This window comes from Lutra lutra, chromosome 12, assembly GCF_902655055.1.
Source record: "Lutra lutra chromosome 12, mLutLut1.2, whole genome shotgun sequence".
NCBI classification, from domain to species: Eukaryota; Metazoa; Chordata; class Mammalia; order Carnivora; family Mustelidae; genus Lutra; species Lutra lutra.
The window spans coordinates 38,246,640-38,269,879 of record NC_062289.1 but is presented as its reverse complement, the minus strand read 5'-3'; the positions used below and the strand labels follow the sequence as shown (position 1 = coordinate 38,269,879).

The window sequence follows — 23,240 nt, the reverse complement described above, 5'->3', positions numbered from 1 at the left end:
TTGTTTAGGCCAGACCCTTCTGTACATCACCACCCATCATAAACAGGAATACACTCTTCCCTAAACTCTGTAAACCAAGGCAGTTCCATGCCCTTCTTTCCCTTCCTGGCAGTAGGCATATCATCCTTCACTCATAGAAACCACCGGTGGGGCTCTTTGACTGGAATAATTGGCATCACATTGGGTTTCACAACCAATATTTTCTTTTACCCTTCTGTGAGTTATTTTGTACACAACTCCATTATCTTTTAAGCTGTCTTCTACAACCTAGTTCTGTTAAATTTACTCCCAGGTAGTCCGTGTCTCTCACACTCACTTATCTTTCATCTTCTATCTTTGTGATTTCTTTGCTTCTACGATTTTGTATCTCCATGACTAGAATGTAAACATCTTAGGGGTAAGAGCTGTGACTTGATCTTTGTTCTATACCTAGAACTTGATTTGGTTCCTGGAGTATAGAAGGCACTCAGTAAAGATTTGTTAAGTGAATTGTCAGCGTTGAGAGAAAGGGACAGTGAGCTCTGGAGGCCCAGAGGAAAGAGAGTGAACCTAGCCGATCATAGAGTTAGGGAGGATTTCAGAGGAAGATCCACCTAAGCTAAGAGCTGAAGGGTTATTGCAAGTTAGCCAGACATAGGGAGAGGGGAATCTGGACCCAAAAACAGCATAGAGAGAGAACCATATTTGAGAAAGAGCAGAGTCCATTGGAAGACCCGCAAAAAAGATCAGCCTTCTGTTTACCATGCCTGAGAATCAGAACACAGTGGTATATATGTTTATGTATAGGCATGAATGAGAGAGGAAACTTGGGTTTTTCCAAAGTTTAATTAGCTTTATAAAAAATTCAACTCCATCAACCTATAAAGCCCTTAGTATTTAGCCCAAAGTCCTCTATTGGGCTAAACAGCATTTCCATTAACTTTCTCATTATCTTCTTTCTCCTCATGTCAAATTTTTTTTTTTTTTGAAAAATTTTTTTATTCTGTTTTATCTGTTGGCATTTTCATAGTACTTTTTAAGTGATTACTACAGACAGTAATATGGTTAAGGAGAGAGATGTGAACCTAACCACCTTGCCTGAAATTATCATGCATAGAAAACCTGTTGCAGGTTCCAAACACTCAATTTAGAGATCAATATTTAGAAAATAACCTGTATCCAAGCTAGGGTTTGGGTGCACTGAGACAACCTGCAGCAGAATATGGTGTGAAAGCAAACCGGTCTTGGAGTCCAAATGTTTTCATCATTCACTTTAGTAAGTCTCACGAGATTCTCAATCTCATCATTTGTTGAATGGAATCTGTAATATCTGCTCTATGTTCTTTGTAGGTATTCCCCAGATTGAAAGAGAAACTATGTGTGAAATGAACCACCTAACAGATGGTGGTTGGTTGTATTCAGTTTGGCACAAGGTCACCTGCTATTGTAGTTATTTTTATGTTAGAAAGTAAAAATTTTATACTCCCTCTAACAATTACAACAACATTGTGTATGGAAAAATATGTATGGTGATTTAAATTAGTGAAAGTAAAGCTACACTTTGTAAATACACAGTTTTGAATAGTTTGTCTCTGTGGCACAACTACAGCAAATATGTTTACATAGAAATGGCTGTTTGCCTCATTAGCATGAGGGTAATAACACTGTAACCATTTTGTCTCCTAGAATGATTGAAGATAGTGGGAAAAGAGGAAATACCATGGCAGAAAGAAGACAGCTGTTTGCAGAGATGAGTAAGTATAGAACTTTAAAGGAACACCCTATAGTTTCCATTGAATACTCATGGAAAGACTGGAAATAACCACTTAATCCTTATGTCATTTGTACTTTTCTTTAAAATCCTAAATTCCTTGTATGAAATGTACACTTGAGCAATTTGGCTTCCTGTTAGGTAAGAGTGAAATTAGTCAACAAACCCTCATAATTTGTTACTAGACTGCATATTTTCTATGGAAGAAAAAGTTTCACAGAGCCAAATGTTTATGTATACATGGACACTTGATAAACAATATTTAGTACAATACAATCCACTGAATTTTAAAATCTGTGTTCATACCCCCCACAACGCTGTGTCTGGCATATTGTAGGCACTAGATATAGTTTGTGAAATGAATTATTGAATGTTTTAACTGCAAAATGACATCATATGTCCTTATGGGAAAGAAGAATCAGGCGTGATCACCAGAGCAATCTGTATGCTGTCATTTGGACTTTATGGAGAGGAGAAAAATCTGTCCCACAAACCAGTTCCTAAAAAGTGAAAAGGAAAATAAAGTTAAAAAGAGTTTGGAGATGGGATGCCTGTGTGGCTCAGTCAGTTAAGCTTCAGAATCTTGGTTTCGGCTCAGGTCATGATCGTAGGCTCCTAGGACTGAGCCCTGAGTCAGGCTCCACACTGGATGGGGAGTCTGCTTGAAATTCTCTCTCTCTCTCCCTTTCCCTCTGCCTCCTCCCACTACTCACACACATGCTCTCTCTTTAAAATAAATAAATAAATCTTAAAAAAGAAAAAGAAAAGCAGAAAGAGCTTGGAGGTAACCTGCTGCATGAGGGAAACCAAACTATATTTACTTACTTTAGTGGAGAATCCATTAAATTAAGGTTATTGATTTATGTAAATGTCTGGTTGCCATATAAGTAATTGGTTGGTAATGTCTCCATTACAGACCATTGTCTTTTTTTGTTTGTTTGTTTGTTTGTTGTTTTTTTAGAGAGAAATAGAACATGCACGAGCAAGGGTGATGGGGCAGAGGGAGAGGGAGAAAGCTAAACAGGATTCATGCTCAGCGTACAGTCCAACTTGGGGCTCAATCTCAGAGTCCAACTTAGGGCTCAGTCTCACAATCCTGAGGTCATGACCTGAGCTGAAATCAAGAGTCTGACATTTAACCAACTGAGCCACCCAGGTGCCCCACAGACCATTGTTTCTTATTCATAAAGAAGAACTTGTCGTGGTAGGGGGCACACCTCTCAAATTCAATGTTGTAAAGAAAAAAGTACAATTCTCTTATTGTCTTTTTATCTCTCCTTCCCTGCATAAGGCATAAGGATGAGCAGAAGTGAGTTGTAAGCCTTTCTCTCTGAGAAAGCAGTAGACAAAATTAGGTTTCTACTGAAGACTAGAACTGATTTGGCAAAAATGAGGGTCAGGAGCAGATAAAGGAAAGTCCCAGATAATAAGATTCATATTTTTCTTTATCATTTCCCAATAATCTGGAGGCACCAAGACAACGTTAGAACTAACAAAAAGGAAAGAAAATTAAAATTGATGTGAGGAATCTCAATCATGCTCCTTGCTTTTTCCACTTTCAGAGACCTGTCTAAAGGGCCTGAGAGAGTTGCAGCCATGACCTTCCAATTTCCTCAGCTATGTCTGGCCCTGTATCTTCACTTCCGGCATGGCTAGCCCCCTGGAATTGTGCCCTTTGTTGATACAAATCTAACTGAGGAAGGAACTTAATTATCTCTGCCCATCTCCACAAAATGCAAGACAGCACAGATGTCCTCCCAAACCATAGATGCTTAGACTCAAAGTCAGGCACCCCATACATCATGGGCCAGTGTTTTGTCAGAAAAAGAAAAATTAATGAATATTTAACATAACAAAGCACTGAAGTCTTGGGGGGAAATCTCTGAATTTATCATTGTTACATTAAAGATGTGTCAGCCAACACACTGTAAGAATGATTTTTTTAAAAGTCTTATTTCATGATTTTGTAAATACTTACCCAAATTTAAGTTCACTGTCCCAGTTCTTTCTGCACCTGTTGTAGTCCTTGGCACAGACAAATACGTATGTCACAAATGTCTTCTGAGTTAAAGTTGTTCAAATCAAACGATGAGTGATGTAAGTGTTAGAGCCACAGAAACAGAAAACCTCTAAATTTTTCAAATGAGAGAGATGTAAGAAAATTTTGCATTCATTTCCCAAATTGTAATTTTATCTTTTCATAGACACTTCTTTGGGATGGCATGCACTTTATTGAAATATTTTATGAGTTCTTCTGTGTCTTTCTCCCTTGCATGTGCTAAGTAATAGACCCAGATGCTGGCCCCCAAAGGGGAATACACATCTGACCTTAACAAGGCTTTCGTGAGTATCCTGTTTAGACACAAAGTAGGACATGTCCATAGTATGTAGGATTCTGATGGTTAAGACAACTGGCTGATTTCAGAGGAAGAATTGATGGTGATAGGTAGGCTGTCATACAAAAGAGAGAGATGATCTCCTTGAGAATGTGTTAAATAGTCGAAAAATATATGGGTTATTCCAGCAGCTCAATCCGCAGGACACCAAAAAAAAAAAAAAAAAAAAAAAAGAAAGAAAGAAAGAAAAAGAAAAAAACACAAGGAAACTATTATCAGGGAAGACTGACATCAGGCCTTGGAAAGTTAAGTTCCCCCAGGAATCTGTGAGGGACCTAAAAAGGGAGGAAATTGTAAATCCAGTCAGCTGAGTATTTTCTAGAAATAATTTTTTATATAATTTTTTAAAAGATTTTATTTATTTATCTGACAGAGGGAGAAAGAGTACAAGTAGGCAGAGAGGCAGGCGGCAGGGGTGGGGAGGGGGGCGGGAGCAGGCTCCCCATTGAGCGGGGAGCCCAATGGGGGACTCGATCCCAGGATCCTGGATCGTGACCTGACCCGAGGCAGTCGCTTAACCAACTGAGCCACCCAGGTGCCCCTAGAAAAAAAATTTTTAAAACAGCAAAAGAAAGTGCCAGAGAGTCTTTGTTTTGGGAATTACAAATGCCAAAGAAAGATTGCATGTGAAGGAGTTAAGGCAGGGAAGACTTTATTCAAGATTATTGCAAAGCAGTCAGGACCTATGCAAGAGAAAAGAGAGATTGAACTCAATCTGGAAGGCAGGAGGGTTTTTAAGTACTGGGGTGAAATAGTGCAGAAGTCCTGAAGATTATTAGTGGGGAGGGTGGTCAGTTGTGTTTGTTAATTGTCCCAGTTAGAAAATTAGGCTTCTATGCTCCAACAGACAATTGGGAGATCTCCTTCAATGATTGCATTTCAAAGGTTTGGCTCCCCTGTCCTTAAGAAAGGTATTCCTGGGCTGTAAAACGGGCAAGAGGCTGGGAGATTACATCCACAATGGAGCAGACAAAGAATTTACAATGAAAAGTTCTCTAAAGTAAATGCTCTAAGGAAGGGAGGTCAGAGGTGTTGGGTCAGGAAGAAGCCTGCCTGAAGTTTGGTCAGGGTAGGGGTGGGGGGTGGGGGGGGGTGGCCAATGTTAATGCATCTTGGCCTTTCAAAGGCCAAAAAACAGAGGACACATTGCAATTGATGAGAAGAACAATGGGTAAGAAATTTAGGCAAATTCAGGTGATTACAGCACATCTCATTAAACATCTACTCTGAGCTCAGAAACACAAACAGCAGAAGCAAGAAGAAATGGTAAAGAAATTAAGGACTCAAATAAGCCAAAAAAAAAGACTAGCCTTATGTTAAAACCAAAATGAAACATTAACCCTGTGGCCAACAACTTTGATTAAAGAAATTCTAAACAAGTTGCCATTAACCAAAACTCCCTTGAGGATAATGCCCTAATTATCAGTTTGTTTAGTACCTTAGATTAAAACTGAAAAGACTTAGTTAAATGTCATCCTCACTTTGGCTTTTCAGCCATCAAATGAGTTTATCAGCTCAAATCAGCTTATCAGATTGGCTTTTAGCTGAATAAATTGTTTATTCTTGGAATTAAATCACCTCTGTTTTCCTGCTGTCAGAGAACATCACTCTGCCTTATATGACCCTCACTTATGAACACATCACTCACTGTTGTGAATGTCTCTTAAGGATAAGCCATAGGCCTTTACGTTCAAATCCATTCACCTCAGATGCTGAGTAAATGTTGGTTTACAAGTCTACAGGACACAAGACAGGTAGGTTTTAATCAGAGGAGAGTGATTGGAAAACGTTCTATCAGAACTCAGAAGACTACCTACCGAGATAAAGAAGGTCCTGAGGAGAAATCAGAGTGCTACCACTTCCTTTAAGCACAGGAGGGATAGAAAATCAGAGAGAGGCAAATACTCGTACTCAACCAACACTTGAATTGTTCAAAGGCAGATAGTTCTTCAGAAAGTTCACTACAGTCAGCACATGGGTAGCTGGAATGAAACCTAGAGTATGATTTTGTAATACTATGACTTTCAGGAAAATTGATTTCAAAAACTCAGAAAAATGCCATGAATGAGACTGCTCCCATGAGCCCACCACACCCCTGGTAGGCCATGGTGGATACAGGGAATTTTTTCACTTGCTTCTTCATCTCTCTTGCTTCTCAGCTTCTTTAAAATGTTAATACCATGGGTCACCACTCTGGAAATACTTTCTTATGGCACCACTCTAGTCCACTCTTCTGCTTTTTTTTTGACCACTTGACTTCTCTTTTTATGTCTCTTGGCACCTTCCAGATACCCTAAAGCCAGATTTTACCAAAGTTTTGTTCAATTGCCTCCACTTACAACTTCACTTTCTGTCAAGGCTTCACCATTATTGTTATGGCTCACAAGTTTCAAGGAGTCCTTTAAAACCATTCTCATAAACCAGCTTATCCAGAATAGTCAGTATATAAACTCAGTGTCCCTTCTAGCCTGTTCCCTCACTGACAAGGTTTCTACTAATGAAGCAGCTTGAGGGCTCACCATTAATTCCACTAAGGACCCCTGACTATATGCAAAGTCACCTCTTGGAAAAATATTCCCAGTCTTGGCACAATGAGACAAATTGCTACATTTTATATGTTTGTTAATAATTCTGGAAATGTACTCCATAGTCAGGAGTTCTATATCTGTATATCCAGCTGCCACTGATTATCTCCATTTGGACATCCCACAAGCACCTCAATCTTGGTGAGCCCAAAACTGAACTCTTCATTCACCCACCTACAAACCTATTCTTCCGTATTTTATCATAGCCCAGTGAGGGCCTCCCCATCCCACTGAGTGTCCTAATGTAGAAATTTGAGCATTATCCTTGAACCCCAAATTCCTTTCTCTCTTCTCTTCTCTCTCTCTCTCTCACACACACACACACACACACACACATACACACACACAGAGACACACACACACACATCCAGTCAATCAGCAAGCATGGAAGACTTCAGATACATTGTTCATAGGCTTCTTCTTTATTCAGTAGATATTTGTTGAGTGAATTTGAAAAATTAATGAGATATTTAATTATCTGAATGACTATACCAAAGGCTTTGTGATGAGCTATCAAAACATGGAAGGCAAAATACATACAAATTGTGTGAAATTTTTCAGAATGTAGTAAAAAAATGAAAGCCAAAAACTAGGTAAGGTTGGTTGGTTGGATAAAAAGATAGATGGATAAATGGAGAAAAAGAAAGAAAGAAGGTGGGGGGAGGGAGTGAGAGAGTAAGGAAAGGAAAGGACAGAGAGGAAGAGAGGAGAAAAATCTTGGAAGGAAGAACAAAAGAGGAAAAATGGGATTTGTAGAATATAGCAGTGTGATCCATCAGAATTTCCTTTTTTTTTTTTTTTCCTTTTTCAGAGAAAGGAAGACAGAAGGGAGAGGGGCAGTGTGGGGCCGACACAGGGCTTGATCTCACAATCCTGAAATCATGATCTGAGCCAAAATTAAGAGTGGGATGCTTAACTGATTAAGCTACTTGGGTGCCCCTGTGATCAATCAAAATTTCTTAATGCCATCTTTGCTTTTGTCTTTATCACTTTCTTCCAAGTATGACATGGGTATGAGAGATTTAAGGAGATGGTACGAGAGCATCAAGTTACCTTAAGTGAATTAGCTTTACATTTTTATTATGAAAAGTTTCAAATATATACAAAAGTCTAGAAAATATTATTCATCTCCACCCTTATTTGCTCCCAGCCCCTCTCTATCATTATGAAGAAAATCTAATATATTATTTAAATGAGTTGACTCTAATGTTTTAAAGAATTATATCCCAATGATACAATACTAAAAGAAAAAAATACCATCCACTTTTCTCAGAAATAATGAAGAGGACATTGTAAAAAAGAAAAAAATAGGGAAATACTATACTCATTTTTTTGCTATACCTAGTTTTTATTAAAAAGGAAGACTATAGAGTCTTGAGACTCTAGGGTATGAACTTGCAGGTTTTATATGATGGATTTTTTTTTTCCAGATGACAGAATAAAAATAGTGCTAATCCTAGATATTTCAAGATGCTAAGAACAAGGATTGCTCTACTGACTTCTTCATTCACTTATTCAAATTCTGTCTTTTTTATAAAGGAATTAAGCCAGCTAATTTCCCTTTTTAATAAGGCTACTAGACCGCTAGCTCAGGAAAATACTATAGCATAAAAACGAACCTTAATTTCTTTTTTTTTTTTTTTTAAAGATTTTTATTTATTTATTTGACAGACAGAGATCACAAGTAGGCAGAGAGGCAGGCAGAGAGAGAGAGGAGGAAGCAGGCTCCATGCTGAGCAGAGAGCCCGATGCGGGGCTCAATCCCAGGACCCTGAGATCATGACCCGAGCCGAAGGCAGCGGCTTAACCCACTGAGCCACCCAGGCGCCCCCGAACCTTAATTTCAACAAGATACTGGCAAAGTCTCTTACGTTGTGGGTGTGTTAGAGAAATGCGAGCTGAATTGCTGTAATTAGGTAGATTTAGAGGTGGTGATGTGACCATGTCTGCAGGAATAAGCAATGGGTCAGTCAACTTGGAGGACAGCCTCTAGTAGATACTAGAAGAATCTATTTGTGGATCTGCTCATGTCCTCGGTTTTAACCAATGCCTTGGACACAGAAGACATGTGACTACTCCCACAACAGACTAGGAGCTTATAGACTTTTGAGACGAGACCACACATGTAAAACTGAATTAAGTTTATAGTTTACTGGGGCAGAGACAAATAAATTTGTTTTAAACAAGTTGGATAAACAGAGCAAGCGCCTGAAGCAGCTTGTCTCAGTTCAGCTTTTTTGGGTCCCAGAACCATATGGATCCTGTTGCCACTTACATTGTCTGTGCAAAGTGGTGTGAAAAGCTAATGTCTGCAAAGCTCAGTTTCATTGCTCACCACATCCTGTCTGATACTTAGGGCTTACATCCTCAGCCAGGAGGAACTTATATAAATAGGAAACAGCAAGAGACCCTCAGACCCCTTCCTGACTCCTGAACAAAACAGAGGGTCTGTTAAGTCCACATCGTGATAGGGCAGGGAGCCCTCTCATTCTCCTGTCCGTAAGCATCATCTCTGTGCCCCTCTTGACTACCTGCAAGAGAGTCGCACCTTTGCTAAATTGCCCCTAGAGCCTCTATGAGAAGGAGGTGCTGAGGAGCCATGGTTTCTGTCCTCAGAGGATACGGTCTTGCTTGAACTAAGACATTTAATTGTGTGAGACATCGAAGCCCTTTCACACCTGGGGCTTATCGTTATCCTTCCAGAATTTACACAAATAATCTGTGTCCCTAATGTCTTCTTTTAAAGACTTATTTACAGATAGTGATTGTTGACCCAAGCTCAGCATCAATAAAAATACATATTCCTCCAGGGGAAAAGGCAGACTGAGCATTCAGGCATTTCAGATAGTCTCTCATCTCTGGTTATTCAATACCCCAGAGAGTTCCTGTTCCACAGGAGCCTCTCAGGTTTACAGAGGACATGAAACTGGGCAGTCCCTTGGAGATGCCAGTGGCAAAATCAAAAATTTTAGAATGGTTACAAGCACGAGCTAAAAATTAAAAGAAACTAACCAGATAAATACAAAGTCCTATCTTTAGCCTCCAAATAAGCATTTAAATAAAAAACAGAAAAGATCTGATAAGATGTAAGTACATAGGATTTTTTAAACCCACTTTTTAATGAAAAGAGACAGAAGAATGAACCATTTAATTTTTTAAAATTGTATTAGTAAGTGTCTTATCAAAAGTGGTAATGATTGCTTTCTATATATTCTGCACAGACAAAGCAATAACTGGCATTTGAGTTAATTTTGTATATCTCATTTCAAGGAGCTATGAGCCACCCATAGAACCAGAAGACTAGAATGGATAAAGGTCTCAAAGCCATGCCTGATGATAATGAGAATAATAATAGCAACAGGCATGTGTTGAAGGCCTATTGTGTGCCTCCATCTGTGGCAGACAATGGCCTTGAAATGGCTGTGGAATTGAACCTGTCCACTCTAAAAGGTCAAGAAGTTATGATCCCAGCTAAACTTTAAACTCCACGATGAGAGGGGTGTTTTTACATAATCTTCAGATGGTAATGAAGATGCTAGTCATGGTCGTGATAGCTGCTTCCCAATGTGTGAGAAATAAATTATCAAGTGACAGGGAGGAAAAATGATGTGTCTCCAGAGAGGAAATTAGATCAAAAAAATTGAACTTATCAGGACACAAATTAAAGCTCAAATATAAAAAAGAAATTTCTATCACTTAGCGCTATCGGTATCACTTATTGTTGCTCAGAAGTGGATTAGGAACCTTTTAAGGAGTCCCACCTGCCATTAAGTTCTCACTAGGTACAAGCGTCAGACCTTACCAGCTTGTAAAGCTGATACTGTAATCGCCATATTCATGGAGAAATCAGATACCGAGTAAAAACTTGTCAAAGGTTACACAACTAGGAAATGAAAGATTAAGGCTTACTTACTTTAAAGCTCATTTATTTTGGGCGCCTGGGTTGCTCAGTTGATTGGGCGAATGCCTTCGGCCCAAGTCATGATCTCAGACTTCCAGGATTGAGTCCCGCATCGGGCTCCCAGCTCCTTGGGGAGTCTGCTTCTCCCTCTGACCTTCTCCTTTCTCATGCTCTCTCTCACTCATTCTCTCTCAAATAAATAAATTAAATCTTAAAAAAAAAAAAAAAGAAGCTCATTTATTTTTACTAAGTATAACCATCCCTATCATTGAAAATAATCCATATGGCCATTTTCCACATGTCCATCTCTTAAGGGCATGGTTAGGAGAATTCCTGCATTGGGTGAGGATGGGCCCTACCTACCTCTTTGATCCTTCAAGCACCCAGTGTCAATGAGCCTGTTTGTCAAGTAACACATTCTCACAAGAATGAATGTTTAATAATCTGCTTCATAAAACTGGGAAGTAATAGGAATATTGATATCATTTTTAAACGAATCTAAAGAGATCAGTTTGATTCGAGGGAATGCTAAATGTTCTCAATGCAGGACACTTGCTAATTCCCCCTGAATTTCATTAGGAAAGCACTTAATTGGCCTCCTAATATAATTATTTCTAGGCCAGTTCATTCACTTGCTACCCTAACTATTCTATTTTGAATCATTTATGTAGCACTTCTACTGGTAAAGTTCAACACATGTCAAAATATAGCTCTGTGCCTTTTTATCTGTTACGAACCATAAACATGGGCTTAAAGAAATCCAAATATTTGGAAGCAGAGAAGAACAGACATTTGTTGAAAGTCTGCTATGTTCTAGACACAGTCTAGAGATCAGCTCATTCGGAAAAGGGTAGGAGGATAGCCAGGAACTCTGGTGTGGATATAGCAAGCAGCCCGTCCGCAGGGCGCTGTGAGGACACCAGCCCCAGCCTGGCAGAGGTTCTGGGTGGAGAGTCATAGGAAATATTACTGGGTTGGTGGCATGGGAAGGACACACAGAGGGGCCTGGATTCGCAACAGAACATTCAGACTTGGTGAGCAGCAGAAGCCATGCTGGGTTCTTGAATAGAAGTATAGAATGAGCAAATTTTTTCAAGAATATGGGGAACGTGTTCCTCTCTCTAGAGAGAGGAGTGGGAAGCCACAGTATAAGAAAGAGTAGTGGTTGTTCTTAGAAAGGAGTCTCCTCTGAGGTTGACAGGAAAGTTTGCAGGATACGAACTAGCAATACTGATGAATACATAGCGCCAGCTCTGTGCCAAGCCCTGGTCTCCATGCTTAGGCGTAGTCACACATTTGCCTCCTAATTCTGTGAAGTAAGAAGTGGTGGTATCATCATCCCCAACTTCCGGATGAGAAAACTCAGGTTTCTAAGAGTAGCTGATGTGGGCACCAGGGTTGCTCAGTCAGTTAAGCATCTGCCTCAGGTCATGATCTCGGGATCCCGGGATCGAGAACCCACCCCCCACCACCCTCCCGAGACCGCTCAGCCCAGACTCTGCTTCTTCCTCTTCCTCTGCCTCTACCCCACTTGTGCTCTCTCCCCCACTCAGATGAATAAATAAATAATCCTATAAATACAAATAAATAAAAGCAGTGGACCTAAGATCACATAGAAAAGATACCCCACATTCAGCGAGCTCTCCCCTCGCAGCCAGATTCTTCTTCTTTTTTTTTTTATATTTTATTTATTCATTTGACACAGAGGAGAGAAATCACAAGTAGGCAGAGAGGGGTGGGGGAAGCAGGCTCCCTGCTGAGCAGAGAGCCGGATGTGGGGCTCCATCCCAGGACGCTGAGATCATGACCCGAGCGGAAGGCAGAGGCTTAACCACCTGAGCCACCCAGGCGCCCCTCGCAGCCAGATTCTGATGACCCATCACAGTGCGTTTGAAATGGTTGTTTGACGACACTGCTATCATCTTGCTGTTTGAAGTCACAGCTTGAGCAGATTGTTCTCGGAAGTGGCAGACACCACGGGGCTGAGGCCGTGTTCCTCCGCCCACAAACACGGTGGACAACCAGCATGCTGGCGCCGCGCGCTCTCCTCCTCCAGAACCTGAGGGATGTGAGGCAGACCTTTTTCAGTCTAAAAGTTGTATTTGTAGTCTAATAAAGATAAAAATCAAGTTAAGTGAATGGGTTATACTATCTATGGCCGTTTTCTTTATAAATATTATAAATCGCTTTCCACACACATGGCAGACCATATGTGTACGTTTCTCCCCCCCACCAGGGGCTCAAGATCTGGATCGCATCCGACTCTCCACCTACAGAACAGCATGCAAGCTTCGGTTTGTTCAGAAGAAATGCAACTGTGAGTATGCCAGTTGTTTGGACTAATTACCCTCCTGAATCCTATAGTTTACGTTTGTTACTTTGTTTATTAAAACTGGTGTCTTGTAAGTGTTGATAAAAATATGTTTACACAACAGTAGAGTATGAGGATGCACAAATGGTTAGAGAGACTCTTCCTAAGTGATTCTGAAGGTTTCATTGCTCTTAACTGCTCAAGTGATGAGCCTTTGGATGTGTGCGAAATCCTGTCCTTGGGATGGTTTAAATCTGGATGGATATTGTTCTTCTCTTCTCTAGCTTTGGTATTGTCCATGCAGTGCCATCAGAGTGGTTTCCACGAACATTAGAAAACATCAGATATTAAGTCCTTTTTTTATACATGTGTTTGCCTTACAAGAATAAGAAAATGTTGATAAGCCCCTGGAAAGCACCGAAGTTTCTTTCTGAAGCTACAAAATGACCCTTTGTATCAGAGTTTTAACTACATTGGCCTGCATCGGACCACGGCAAGAAAAGAGGCAATAATACTCGAAGAAACAAAGAGACTTGCTTCAACTTATTCCCAAATTTTAAAATGTCAGCAGCCACTAGATCACTAATCCCAGCGAACCGTTTGCGTCGTCTGCTGCTTCACTGCTCTCGTCATTTTCTGGAGAGAAAAATTGCCTCATAGTTCGTGTCTATGAACTTACTTTTTTCTTTTTGAAAACTGACTGCTGTAAAAATGAATAAGTATTCTCATTTTCTAATTAGTATCGGATGGATTAGAAAAATGAGAACCGGAATGTTCTCCTGAGGATGTACACGTAGTTTTTGCATGAGTGGCAGAGGGCTTAGACATGGTCAGTGTGGAAACCAGGCATGTCCACACTCCAGAGTCTCCAGCAGATGTTCCGTGGGGCCCTGCCCCAGGCTCCCCAAATCCTGACCGTGGGGGATGGGCAGGCAGCATGTAGCTAGTCTTACAAGTGCTCATGTAGAGCTTCTTCCTCAGCTTCAGTGGCTGGAAATGGGACAGAAGTTTGGGGCAGGAGAAGGGGGTAAACACAGGTTGGCCAGATAATCAAAGACATGTTTGACTCCTTACAGAAAACTAAATCCATCCAAAAAAAAAAAAAAAAAAAAAAAAGATGGGGAGACAATGAGAAGAGCACTACAGATGCGGGAAGGAATCTGTGGATGTACTTGCAGCCCTGGGCACTGAGGTGTCTATAAAAGGACTTTCGAATGCTGGTATTAAAGGAGAGGGAAGAGGCTCCCACCAAAAAAGGCTTTTCTCCCCTCCTCAACCCTACCACCTGTATTTAAACAAAAGGAAAGGTCTCCATGTATTCAGCGATGAAAAAGTGACAGGATCCTCCTGCTTTCTTTGCTCATCGCCACTCAGTGGCCCTGAGAATGAAGGGAGAAGAGAAAAAGCAGGGACGGGGGTTCTCATCCCACAGAGCGTTGCCAAGCAGAGCTTCCTCAGGTCCTTTCAGCAGAGATAGGGAATTGTTTAAAAAAAAAAAAAAAGGTATTACAAAACAGTAGGGATGAACTAAAAAGTAAATAAACAATAAAGAAAGGGAAGGCTGGGAGGGAAGGGGAGAGCATTGCAAAGGCCCTACCTATCTCCAGCAACCCTGGGCCACCTCGCATTCTTCCTGCTCCCAGGGAATGGCCCCTTCTCATTCTTGGGGGTCTCCTTTTCCTCTTCCTGTTCTTTTCTGCTCCTGATCCTTATCCTACATCCAGAATCATGTGATGGTCACCCTGACTATGCAATGAGTCACGCTGATCTCCTTGGAAAACAGTGCCAGTCCATCCCTGGGGAAACTAGAACTTTCTTCTCATCTAGTTGTCCCTCGGTGCATCCATTCACTTACCTTTTAATTGAGAAAGCTTATAACGAGCTCCTACTGTGTGTTCGGCACTGTGCTTAGGTGCCTGGGGTAGAGCGATGTGAATAAGATGCGATCTCTGCCTTAAAGTTGCCCAAAGTCTAACTGGGTTAGACTGGATGGAATTTTAAACGGGCTCCTAACACAGTATGGAAGTGTAATGGTAGGAATGGGGGCGTGGTGTTATGGGAGCACAAGGAGGCTGGGCAATATGTGGGCATGAGGGCCAGTAAGAGGAGTTTCCTAGAGAAGAAGGCATCTAGCATGATTCTTAGAGAATTAGTGGACATTACACAGAGAAGTGTTACACCCGACAAACTTCATCTATTTGAGGATGAGGAAAATCCCTTCTCAGCCTGTTGGCTAAGATCGAGTGTAGGATGAGGAAAATATTACATTCTATACAAACTAGACAAAAGTAAAGCTTAAGGAAGAGAAACAAGTAGGTTTTCAATGTTCTGCTAAAATAAAGTTGCTTTTCAAAATTGTTTCTACCTTGAGCAAAAGTGTTAAATGCACGTATGATATGTGTTGGCTGAGTTTTCCTCCCTGACATCAAATCTAACAGTTGTGATGTCAGGGAGCTTGCAAAATGCTAACACAGCTGAGACAGTTTTATCTTAAAGGCAGAGCCTACTTTTTCAGATAACTAGGACACTGGTGTTTACGGGACATAATATTAGTTGATGTTGAACATACACCCCTGTATTAGGGGAAGGTCATTTTTGTCTGCAGTGAAACTTAATACACCATAAATATGGTACCTTATACTGGAGTTTTACTCTACAATAAGAGAAATTAAAAAAAAAAAAATCCAGGCAGTGTATTTGTAAGTGCATTGCTTTATTGAAATTCTTACATAGCGTTTACTTCATAGAAATCGATGGACCTTAATGGAGAACAGGTTATTTTTAGGTCCAGACTTTATTTACAGGTAAGATTGATGTTGGGTATTAACAAAACTAAGCTTAAAAACTATATAGTAGAGGGGAGAAAACATTAAAAACTGACAGTTGTCAAGTCATCACCTAGAAAAAAAAATATTATCTGGATATAGCATGGAGTATATAGACTTTAAGAGATTTGTTTTTTTTATCTGAGTTCAGACATCAGAAGGGTTAGTTAATTCCCTGTATTTCTGTCCCCACAGCCCTTGCCTACTGTCTTTATGGTTTCCTGTACAGAGTACTGATTCCTATCACCGAAATTCATGTTCATTCCCTCTAATGCAATTCCTGATGGATGCTGAGAGTAACTGCTTCTCAGGGTCGAAAACACTCCATAGAAGAGGCCAGAAAACTGTGGCCTGTGCACTAAATGCAGCTCAGCACTTACTTTTGTATAGACTGTAAAATAGGAGTTTTTACAGATGAATAGTTGCAATGATTTTAAAATAGGGAATACTACTTATAGTCCCAGTTAAGCAAAATGCTATCCTTCCCCCCCAAATTCTAATCTTCTCATTGGTAAACAAGTATTGAAAAAAAAAAATTCCTTCCATTATTATATTTTAATTTCATCAGAAAAATGTTGTATAAATTTGTTTTCTCTCTCATTATATATGTGCCAGCGTAATATCTACATAATATTACTATGTAATCTGGTAGTGCCCCACTCTCCAAACACGAAAAAGACATTCACCAACCTCTGTTATAAAAGAAAAACTGTGAGACACCATCTTTTCTTTTTTTCAGACAAAAGACACTTTATTCCTTCAACTTTTCTCCATGGGATTCATTTGTCAAGTCAGCTTCTTCCCCTTACCATTCATTTTTGTACCCTAGCCTAACTTTCCTCCCCGTGCCATGACTAGCACATTCCCTAATGGAACAAAAGGATGGATGATCCTAAAAATTAGGGGACACCAAGTTGTCGATTTTATTTTCTAGGAGGAATAGGACAGAAAGGGGATAATACACACAATATTCCTAACTCTGCTTTCTAATCGATAGCATTTTCTTTAGCTTTGAGGTTTCCTGAGAACTTTCCACAAAAATAAGCTATACACCATCTAGAGAGGATGTGTGCAATGACAACATCTCAGCCTTTGTTTTAAACAAATAACTATTTTCTGCCAGAACATTATCTCCTCGGTCAGCACTGACATGGTTAATGATCCAGATACCCTGTAATGTCAGCAGATCTTTTCCCAGAAATTACTTTGGAGTCAATGGAATGTAGCCTTAAGTTCATGAACAATAAAAGGGAACAAGAGAAATAAATCAGAAATCTCAAATCCCTCCTGTTTAATAAAGGGAGCAAAAGTAAGGAGGCACCTTCTTTTAGTTCTTCTGCTCACAGCCTGAATTTTCTGTCAGTCGTATCAACTAAAATTTAGGTAAAATTTTGCTTAAAAGGAAAAGAGGAGGAAAGGTATATATTTATATCTGAAATTTCAGTTTCTCAAACATTTCCCTCTAATAAAAGAAATACAAGTATTCCTCATCCACTTATAAAGTTAGAATGCATGCTTTGACTTAATAACTCTAAACTTCATTCAGGGTTTCTAGAAGAAAAGAAAATGCAGAACCTCTTCACCTAATGGCTTCTCTGTCCCTGTGAAATTAACTCATGTGAGTGCTAGATATATGGTGGTTACAGAAGGAATATTTTTTTATGAGTGAATGAATAGGATCCACTAGATTCATTTTTTACCAGCCAAGTGATTAGTCTTACACTTTCAGGAGTAGCCTTTAGGTATGTGTTTTGTTTTTGTTTTTGAGATTTTATTTATTTATCTTGAGAGAAAGAGAGAGCAAACATGAGGAGGGATAGAGAGAGGGAGAAGGAGACTCCCCACTGAGCAGGGAGCCCAACTTGAGGTTTGATCCCAGGACCCCAGAATCATGACCTGAGCAGAAGGCAGATGGTTAACTGAGTGAGCCATCCAGGCGCTCCAGGTATGCTTTTTCTGAAATAAATATTAATATCCCATTCAGTTTTATTCCAGTTGATTACCAGAATATTCCTCCTCTTTGCCATATTTTTAAGTATGTGGATTTTGGGCTGCCTGTATCCATTTCTATCATTACATAACACACTTAGCCACTTAAAACAACACACATTTACTCTCTTGTAGTTTCTGTAGGTCAGAAACCAGACACAGCATGACTGGATTCTCAGCCTAGGGCCTCCCAGTGTCTGTGGTTCTCATCTGAGGTTCACGGTTCTCTTCTGAGTGAACTGGCTATTGGCAGAACTCATTTCCTTATGGTTGAAGGGTTGAGGTCTCCATTCCTTGCTGACAGTCAGCTGGGGACTACTCCCAGTTCCTACAAGCCACCTGCATTCCTTGCCACATGGCCCCTAGATGTTTGCTTCTCCTTCCGTGCCAGGCACACTGGGTCTCTCTGACTTCCTCCTCCTCTGTGAGCAGCCAGAGAAAACTCTCTGCTTTTAAAAGAGTTATGCATGGGCACCTGGGCGGCTCAGTCAGTTAAGCATCTGCTTAAGCTAAAGTCATGATCCCAGAGTCCTGGGATCGAGTCACTGGATAAAGCCCCGAGTTGGGCTCCCTGCTCAGCTTCTCCCTCTGCTGCTCACCTCAGTTGTGTGCTTGCTCTCTCCCTCTCTCTCTCTCAAATAAAGTCTTTAAAAAAAAAAAAAAAATGAAAGGACTTTGGTGAGGTCAGGTACACCCAGAAAATCTCCTTATCTTTTTTTTTTTTAAAGATTTTATTTATTTATTAGAGAGAGAGAGGGAAGCAGGCTCCCCGCCGAGCAGAGAGCCCGACGCGGGACTCGATCCCAGGACCCCGAGATCATGACCCGAGCCGAAGGCAGCGGCCCAACCCACTGAGCCACCCAGGCGCCCCGAAAATCTCCTTATCTTAAGGTCAACTGACTTGAGACCTTAATTACATTTGTAAAATCCCTTTACTCCAGTACCTAATTTAGTGTTTGATTCAGCCATGGAGAAGGTACGTCAACACTGAAGCCCAGGGATCTTGGGGGTTGGGCAGGTGTGAAGAGGAAGAGGGCATCTTAGAACTCTGCCTGCCGCATTGCTCAGCATCATTGACTTTTCTGTTTTCCAGATAATGACATAGAGAGCCTTGGGTGAAAAAAATGAAGTTTAAAGGAAATACTCAGGTGACAGAAACAGATCCCCCAAAAAGAGATGTGTCTGAAGGAGAAAGATAGGACTCTTTCCTGTCAAGGAGTCAAAAGGAAGAGCAGGAATGTTCAGTTAGGGAAATAAGTGGCAGATGGCAAAGGCTTGGAGCATAATTATCTGTGCTCCAAGTGATTCTGATACATATTTTCACTCCTGATGTTGGATCATTCTAGACACTTGTTTAGAATAAAGAGAAAGGCATTGCACTAGAATCCAACATTCCTTAAAAACTCCCTGTGGGGAAGTTGGTGGTAGCAGCAGAACATAAACCCATTCAAGATGCCTTATAATGTGGCAGCGGAAAACCTCCTCCTGGACCAGCGGAAAACTCTGTCTGGACCTGTGGCAAAACTGTTTCCCCTTCATCAGAGTGAACTTCTGGTAGAACAAATCTATACTGTTAAGGTTCTGGTGCTTGTGATACAGGCTTAATTAAAGCTGCTTCTTTCCTTTCATTGCTTCTATTTTTAAGATCTTAAAATTCAGAGCTTTGTTTTCTTGTGAGAGCTTTTATTTTTAAAGACTGCTAGGAGCTCCGTCTTCCCAGTCTTCGGCCACTGCGCAACCTATGAACTGAACCAGTGCCTGTAGTTGTTTCTGGGTGTCTGGAGGGAACAGCCACCAGCTTCCTTCCCTTCCTCCTGCTTCTGCATTAGACCACAGAGCTGGGACCACTGAATACTTTTACGCTCGCAGTTTAGGAAAGAACCTCATGTTTAAAAGCCCCAGCCCACTGGTTAAGAGTGACATGTACAGAGGCATCCTTTCAAGCTTCCCTGCACCATCTAGCAAGTAAGATTCAGTGGCCTCCCCTTAGTGGTCTGCCAAGCTGTGTTCCTGGGAACCTGCTGGACTGGCATAGAGCCGCTGAGCTGAGCAGTGAAGGGACACCCAGAGGGTGCTGTCCTACAGCCTGGCTCCTGGGGTTGTGGGGCTCTGGCAAACACTAAGAGGAAACCGAAGACAGTTAGGAGGATGGGGAAGGAAAGATGGCCACTCCCACAGAACCACCCCTGTGACCCATGAGGACTAAATCAAGGAGACTTTCTTGACATTTTGTTCATGTTACCAGCAGCCACTCATTCATTTTTTTATTCAACGAATATGGACCAGGGTTTGCTGCATGCCAAGCATTACTCTAGACCTTGCGGGGGCGGCAAGGAGGTGATAATATTACATAGTGTTCAAATTTAGTATTAGAATAACCTCAAGGGGCGCCTGGGTGGCTCAGTGGGTTAAAGCCTCTGCCTTCGGCTCAGGTCATGATCTCAGGGTCCTGGGCTCAGCAGGGAGCCTGCTTCCCTCTCTCTCTCTCTCTCTGCCTACTTGTGATCTCTGTCTGTCAAATAAATAAATAAAATCTTTAAAAAAAAAAAAGAATAACCTCAAGTTTAGAATCTAGTTGTATGTTCTATTTATTATAAAGCTTCTGGTTTTGTGACTATCAAATAGTAGAAAACACTCTAAAACTTTGCCTCATCAGCTTATATCTCCCTGTCAAGTCCCCTGAGCAAACTGTCATTTTCTGAAGGAAAAAAAAAGTACTTATAAATATGGCAGTTAAAGACATCAAATGTATCTGTAGCTATTGAAACAAATTATTTAGCTGTTTTTAATCATTCGTGATGTTCAACTAGGACTTCTGCTTTACCTCCTTTTTTTTATCAGGAATTGTAAAGTTCTGTTCATTCTAGATGAAGAGAACATAGTACAAGAGATCTTAAATGGCTTCTCCTGAATAAACACCAGATCAAATCATATAATTGAGAGCTCAACTTCTAACCTCCAAATATTAGCCAAATGCTATGGTAAACAGCCTGTCGGGTGATGTCTGTCAAACACATGGACCACGAGCCTGCTACAAAGCTAATAATGCATCAGCCTTGAGAAGCTTAGTTTCTCAAAGATAATAAACTCAAACATAAGACCAAGTATACATTTTAATTTCCAAATTCAACACTGCTGATATAGGACTGTGATACTATTATATTGTGTAGAAGGATATGTCGAGGAAGAGTTAATTTGACCACACAGAATTAGAATCTGTTTTGAACATGGTCATAATCATCGTTTTCTCCTCATTTGTTACTCTGAATGGGCTCAACCAGTGATAGATGGGGACTTGGTTAGAATCCGTGCTTGAGCCCGTGTTTCCCAGGAAGCAGACTCCACACAAGGCTTCTGTGGAACTCCCTTGTTTGCCATTCCAGAGCGGAAGTGGAACAAGGGAGGAAAGCCAACAGACAGTGCAGGAACTTCTAAGAAACCTCCCAAAAGTCTCCAGAACTTTCCACCCAGGGGCCACAAGGAGGAAGTCCTAATCTAGCTGCTCCTCCCTCTCTACCACCCCCCTATGTCTGGGTTGCATTTGTGTAGGTGTGAGGCGGGTCCCTGGCCTTGGTGCTGGGGCATCAGAGGTTTGGAGCAAGAGTCTGAGGCAAGTGCTCTCTGGTGGCAGCTGTGTGGAGGAGATCAGTTGAACTCTACACCTTGCCCGTCGTTCCCGCAGGGACTGGAGCAAGGGGCGGAGCCCAGACTTTGAAAAGGTACCAAACAGGGGTCTGAAACATTGCCTCCTGTGCACCTTGGCTTTCTGTGTTAGACATTTCCTCATCGGTGTTTTCTACTGCCTTTTAATTTTTTTTTTTCTTACAGAAGATACACTTCTCATATTCTTAACCTCACTTAAGATACTGCAGATAATCTGCCGATTAGCCCTCTAGAGACTGCTTCACCCAAACACTAACCTATCTCCCAAACAATTTTCCTACGTACTAGGAAACTGAGTCATAACTATTTTCTGAATGGGTGAATGAAATGCATTTTCATGTCTATCCCGTTTTTTTACTCTTATTGCAGAAAGACAATTAATTATACATAAATTGTACAGAGTGAGTGCAGGAAAAAAGGACACTTCCCCACCACTGCTGCTTTTCTGTTCTTCAGGGACCCCGTGTACTTTGTCCATCAGTGTTGATCGGGGCCAGATTGGCACATGGTGCAGCATCCCTGAGAGCAACAGCTGTAAAGGAAAAGTGGAAAGCAGTTTCTCAACAGTTGCCAGCCCCGTGGTTGCTCTTTTTCTTGAAATGCCACCTCTAGCATCTAGGGTTCTGGCCATCTGCTCAAGTCATAGTGTGTAAGGAATAATGAAAGTACTGCGGGAAGCCATGCTCTGTGAGTCTCATTGAGCTCTCCGAATCTTCTAGAGATCATATGTCATGACTGGCAAACAGTAGGCCCTCTACCCTACTCCATTCACCAAGCACTGGTGAGCACTCAGTTTGAACAAGGCATATACAAGTAGCTATGAGAAGTACAGAGATGAACAGGACATAGTACACATCTTCAAGTTAGTTATAATCTCATGCTGTGGTTCTTTCTCCTTATGAATCTTTGAGAGAATCTTGATGAAAGTCACAGATCCTTTCCCTCCAAACACACATGATCGCAACCATAAAATTTAGTTCATCATTTCAGAGACCCTCCTCTCCTCTGAAGTTCAGTCAAGAGCTTATCAAAAACAAGTGGAGGGAACAATTTGACCCTTAGTAACTCTGAGAAATGCAGAGTGTCGTAAATGATCTAATATATGAAGTTGTCTGGGAGCAACAAATGGGAGAGCATAATTCCACATGAAGGTATCAGGGCTTCCTCGTGTATACATGAGTGTAATACCCTTGAAAGACAGTTAACTGAAGAGTGTACTTGCTAAAGAGTATAATAAATCGTGCAAGGAAGCCAATGTGTATTCTGGAATAAGAAACCCAATGTGGCTGGGGCATAAGATTCTTGGAAAAAGCTGGAGGTGAGTAGGAGATGAGGTTAAAGATTGGGGGACTGGACTGGTGCCTGGGTGGCTCCGTAGGTTTCCGACTCTTGGTTTCGCCCTTGTCATGGTCTCATGGGTTGTGAATTCCAGCACCGAGTCCACCCCCAGGTCCATTCTGCACTCAGCAGAGAGTCTGCTTGAAGATTCTCTCCCTCTATCCCTCCCCAACTCACTCTCGTGATATCTCTCTCTCTCTCTCTCAAATAAATAAATAAATAAATATTTAAAAACAAACAAACAAGTAAATAAATAAATAAGGTAAGGAGACTAGAGTCCAAACATTGGTTTTCAAGCTTAGAAAATTGGGTTTTACTCAATAGGTGATGGAGAATGGTATGGCCACAGCTGGGACTTACACCACTTCTTAGGACAGATGGAAGAGGGCAGGAACTAGAGATGAGTAAGAAAGGTTACCACAAAAATCTATGGAGGATAGGCTTGGCAGGTAGCATGGCTGACTAGTCTAAGGCACTGGATT

The 23,240-nt window shown here is 41.0% G+C and overlaps 1 protein-coding gene across 32 annotated transcripts in view; it reads left to right on the top strand.

The window, feature by feature from the left end:
* Nucleotides 1–23,240, top strand: part of DTNA (dystrobrevin alpha) — a 369,466-nt gene that overhangs the window by 242,249 nt on the left and 103,977 nt on the right. For all 32 annotated transcript variants that reach the window (XM_047696397.1, XM_047696399.1, XM_047696400.1 and 29 more), the window contains 2 exons: nt 1,666–1,733; nt 12,869–12,949. In XM_047696397.1, the coding sequence (XP_047552353.1) occupies nt 1,667–1,733; nt 12,869–12,949 (148 nt within the window). In that variant the 5' untranslated portion in view covers nt 1,666. The remainder of the gene's footprint in view (nt 1–1,665; nt 1,734–12,868; nt 12,950–23,240) is intronic.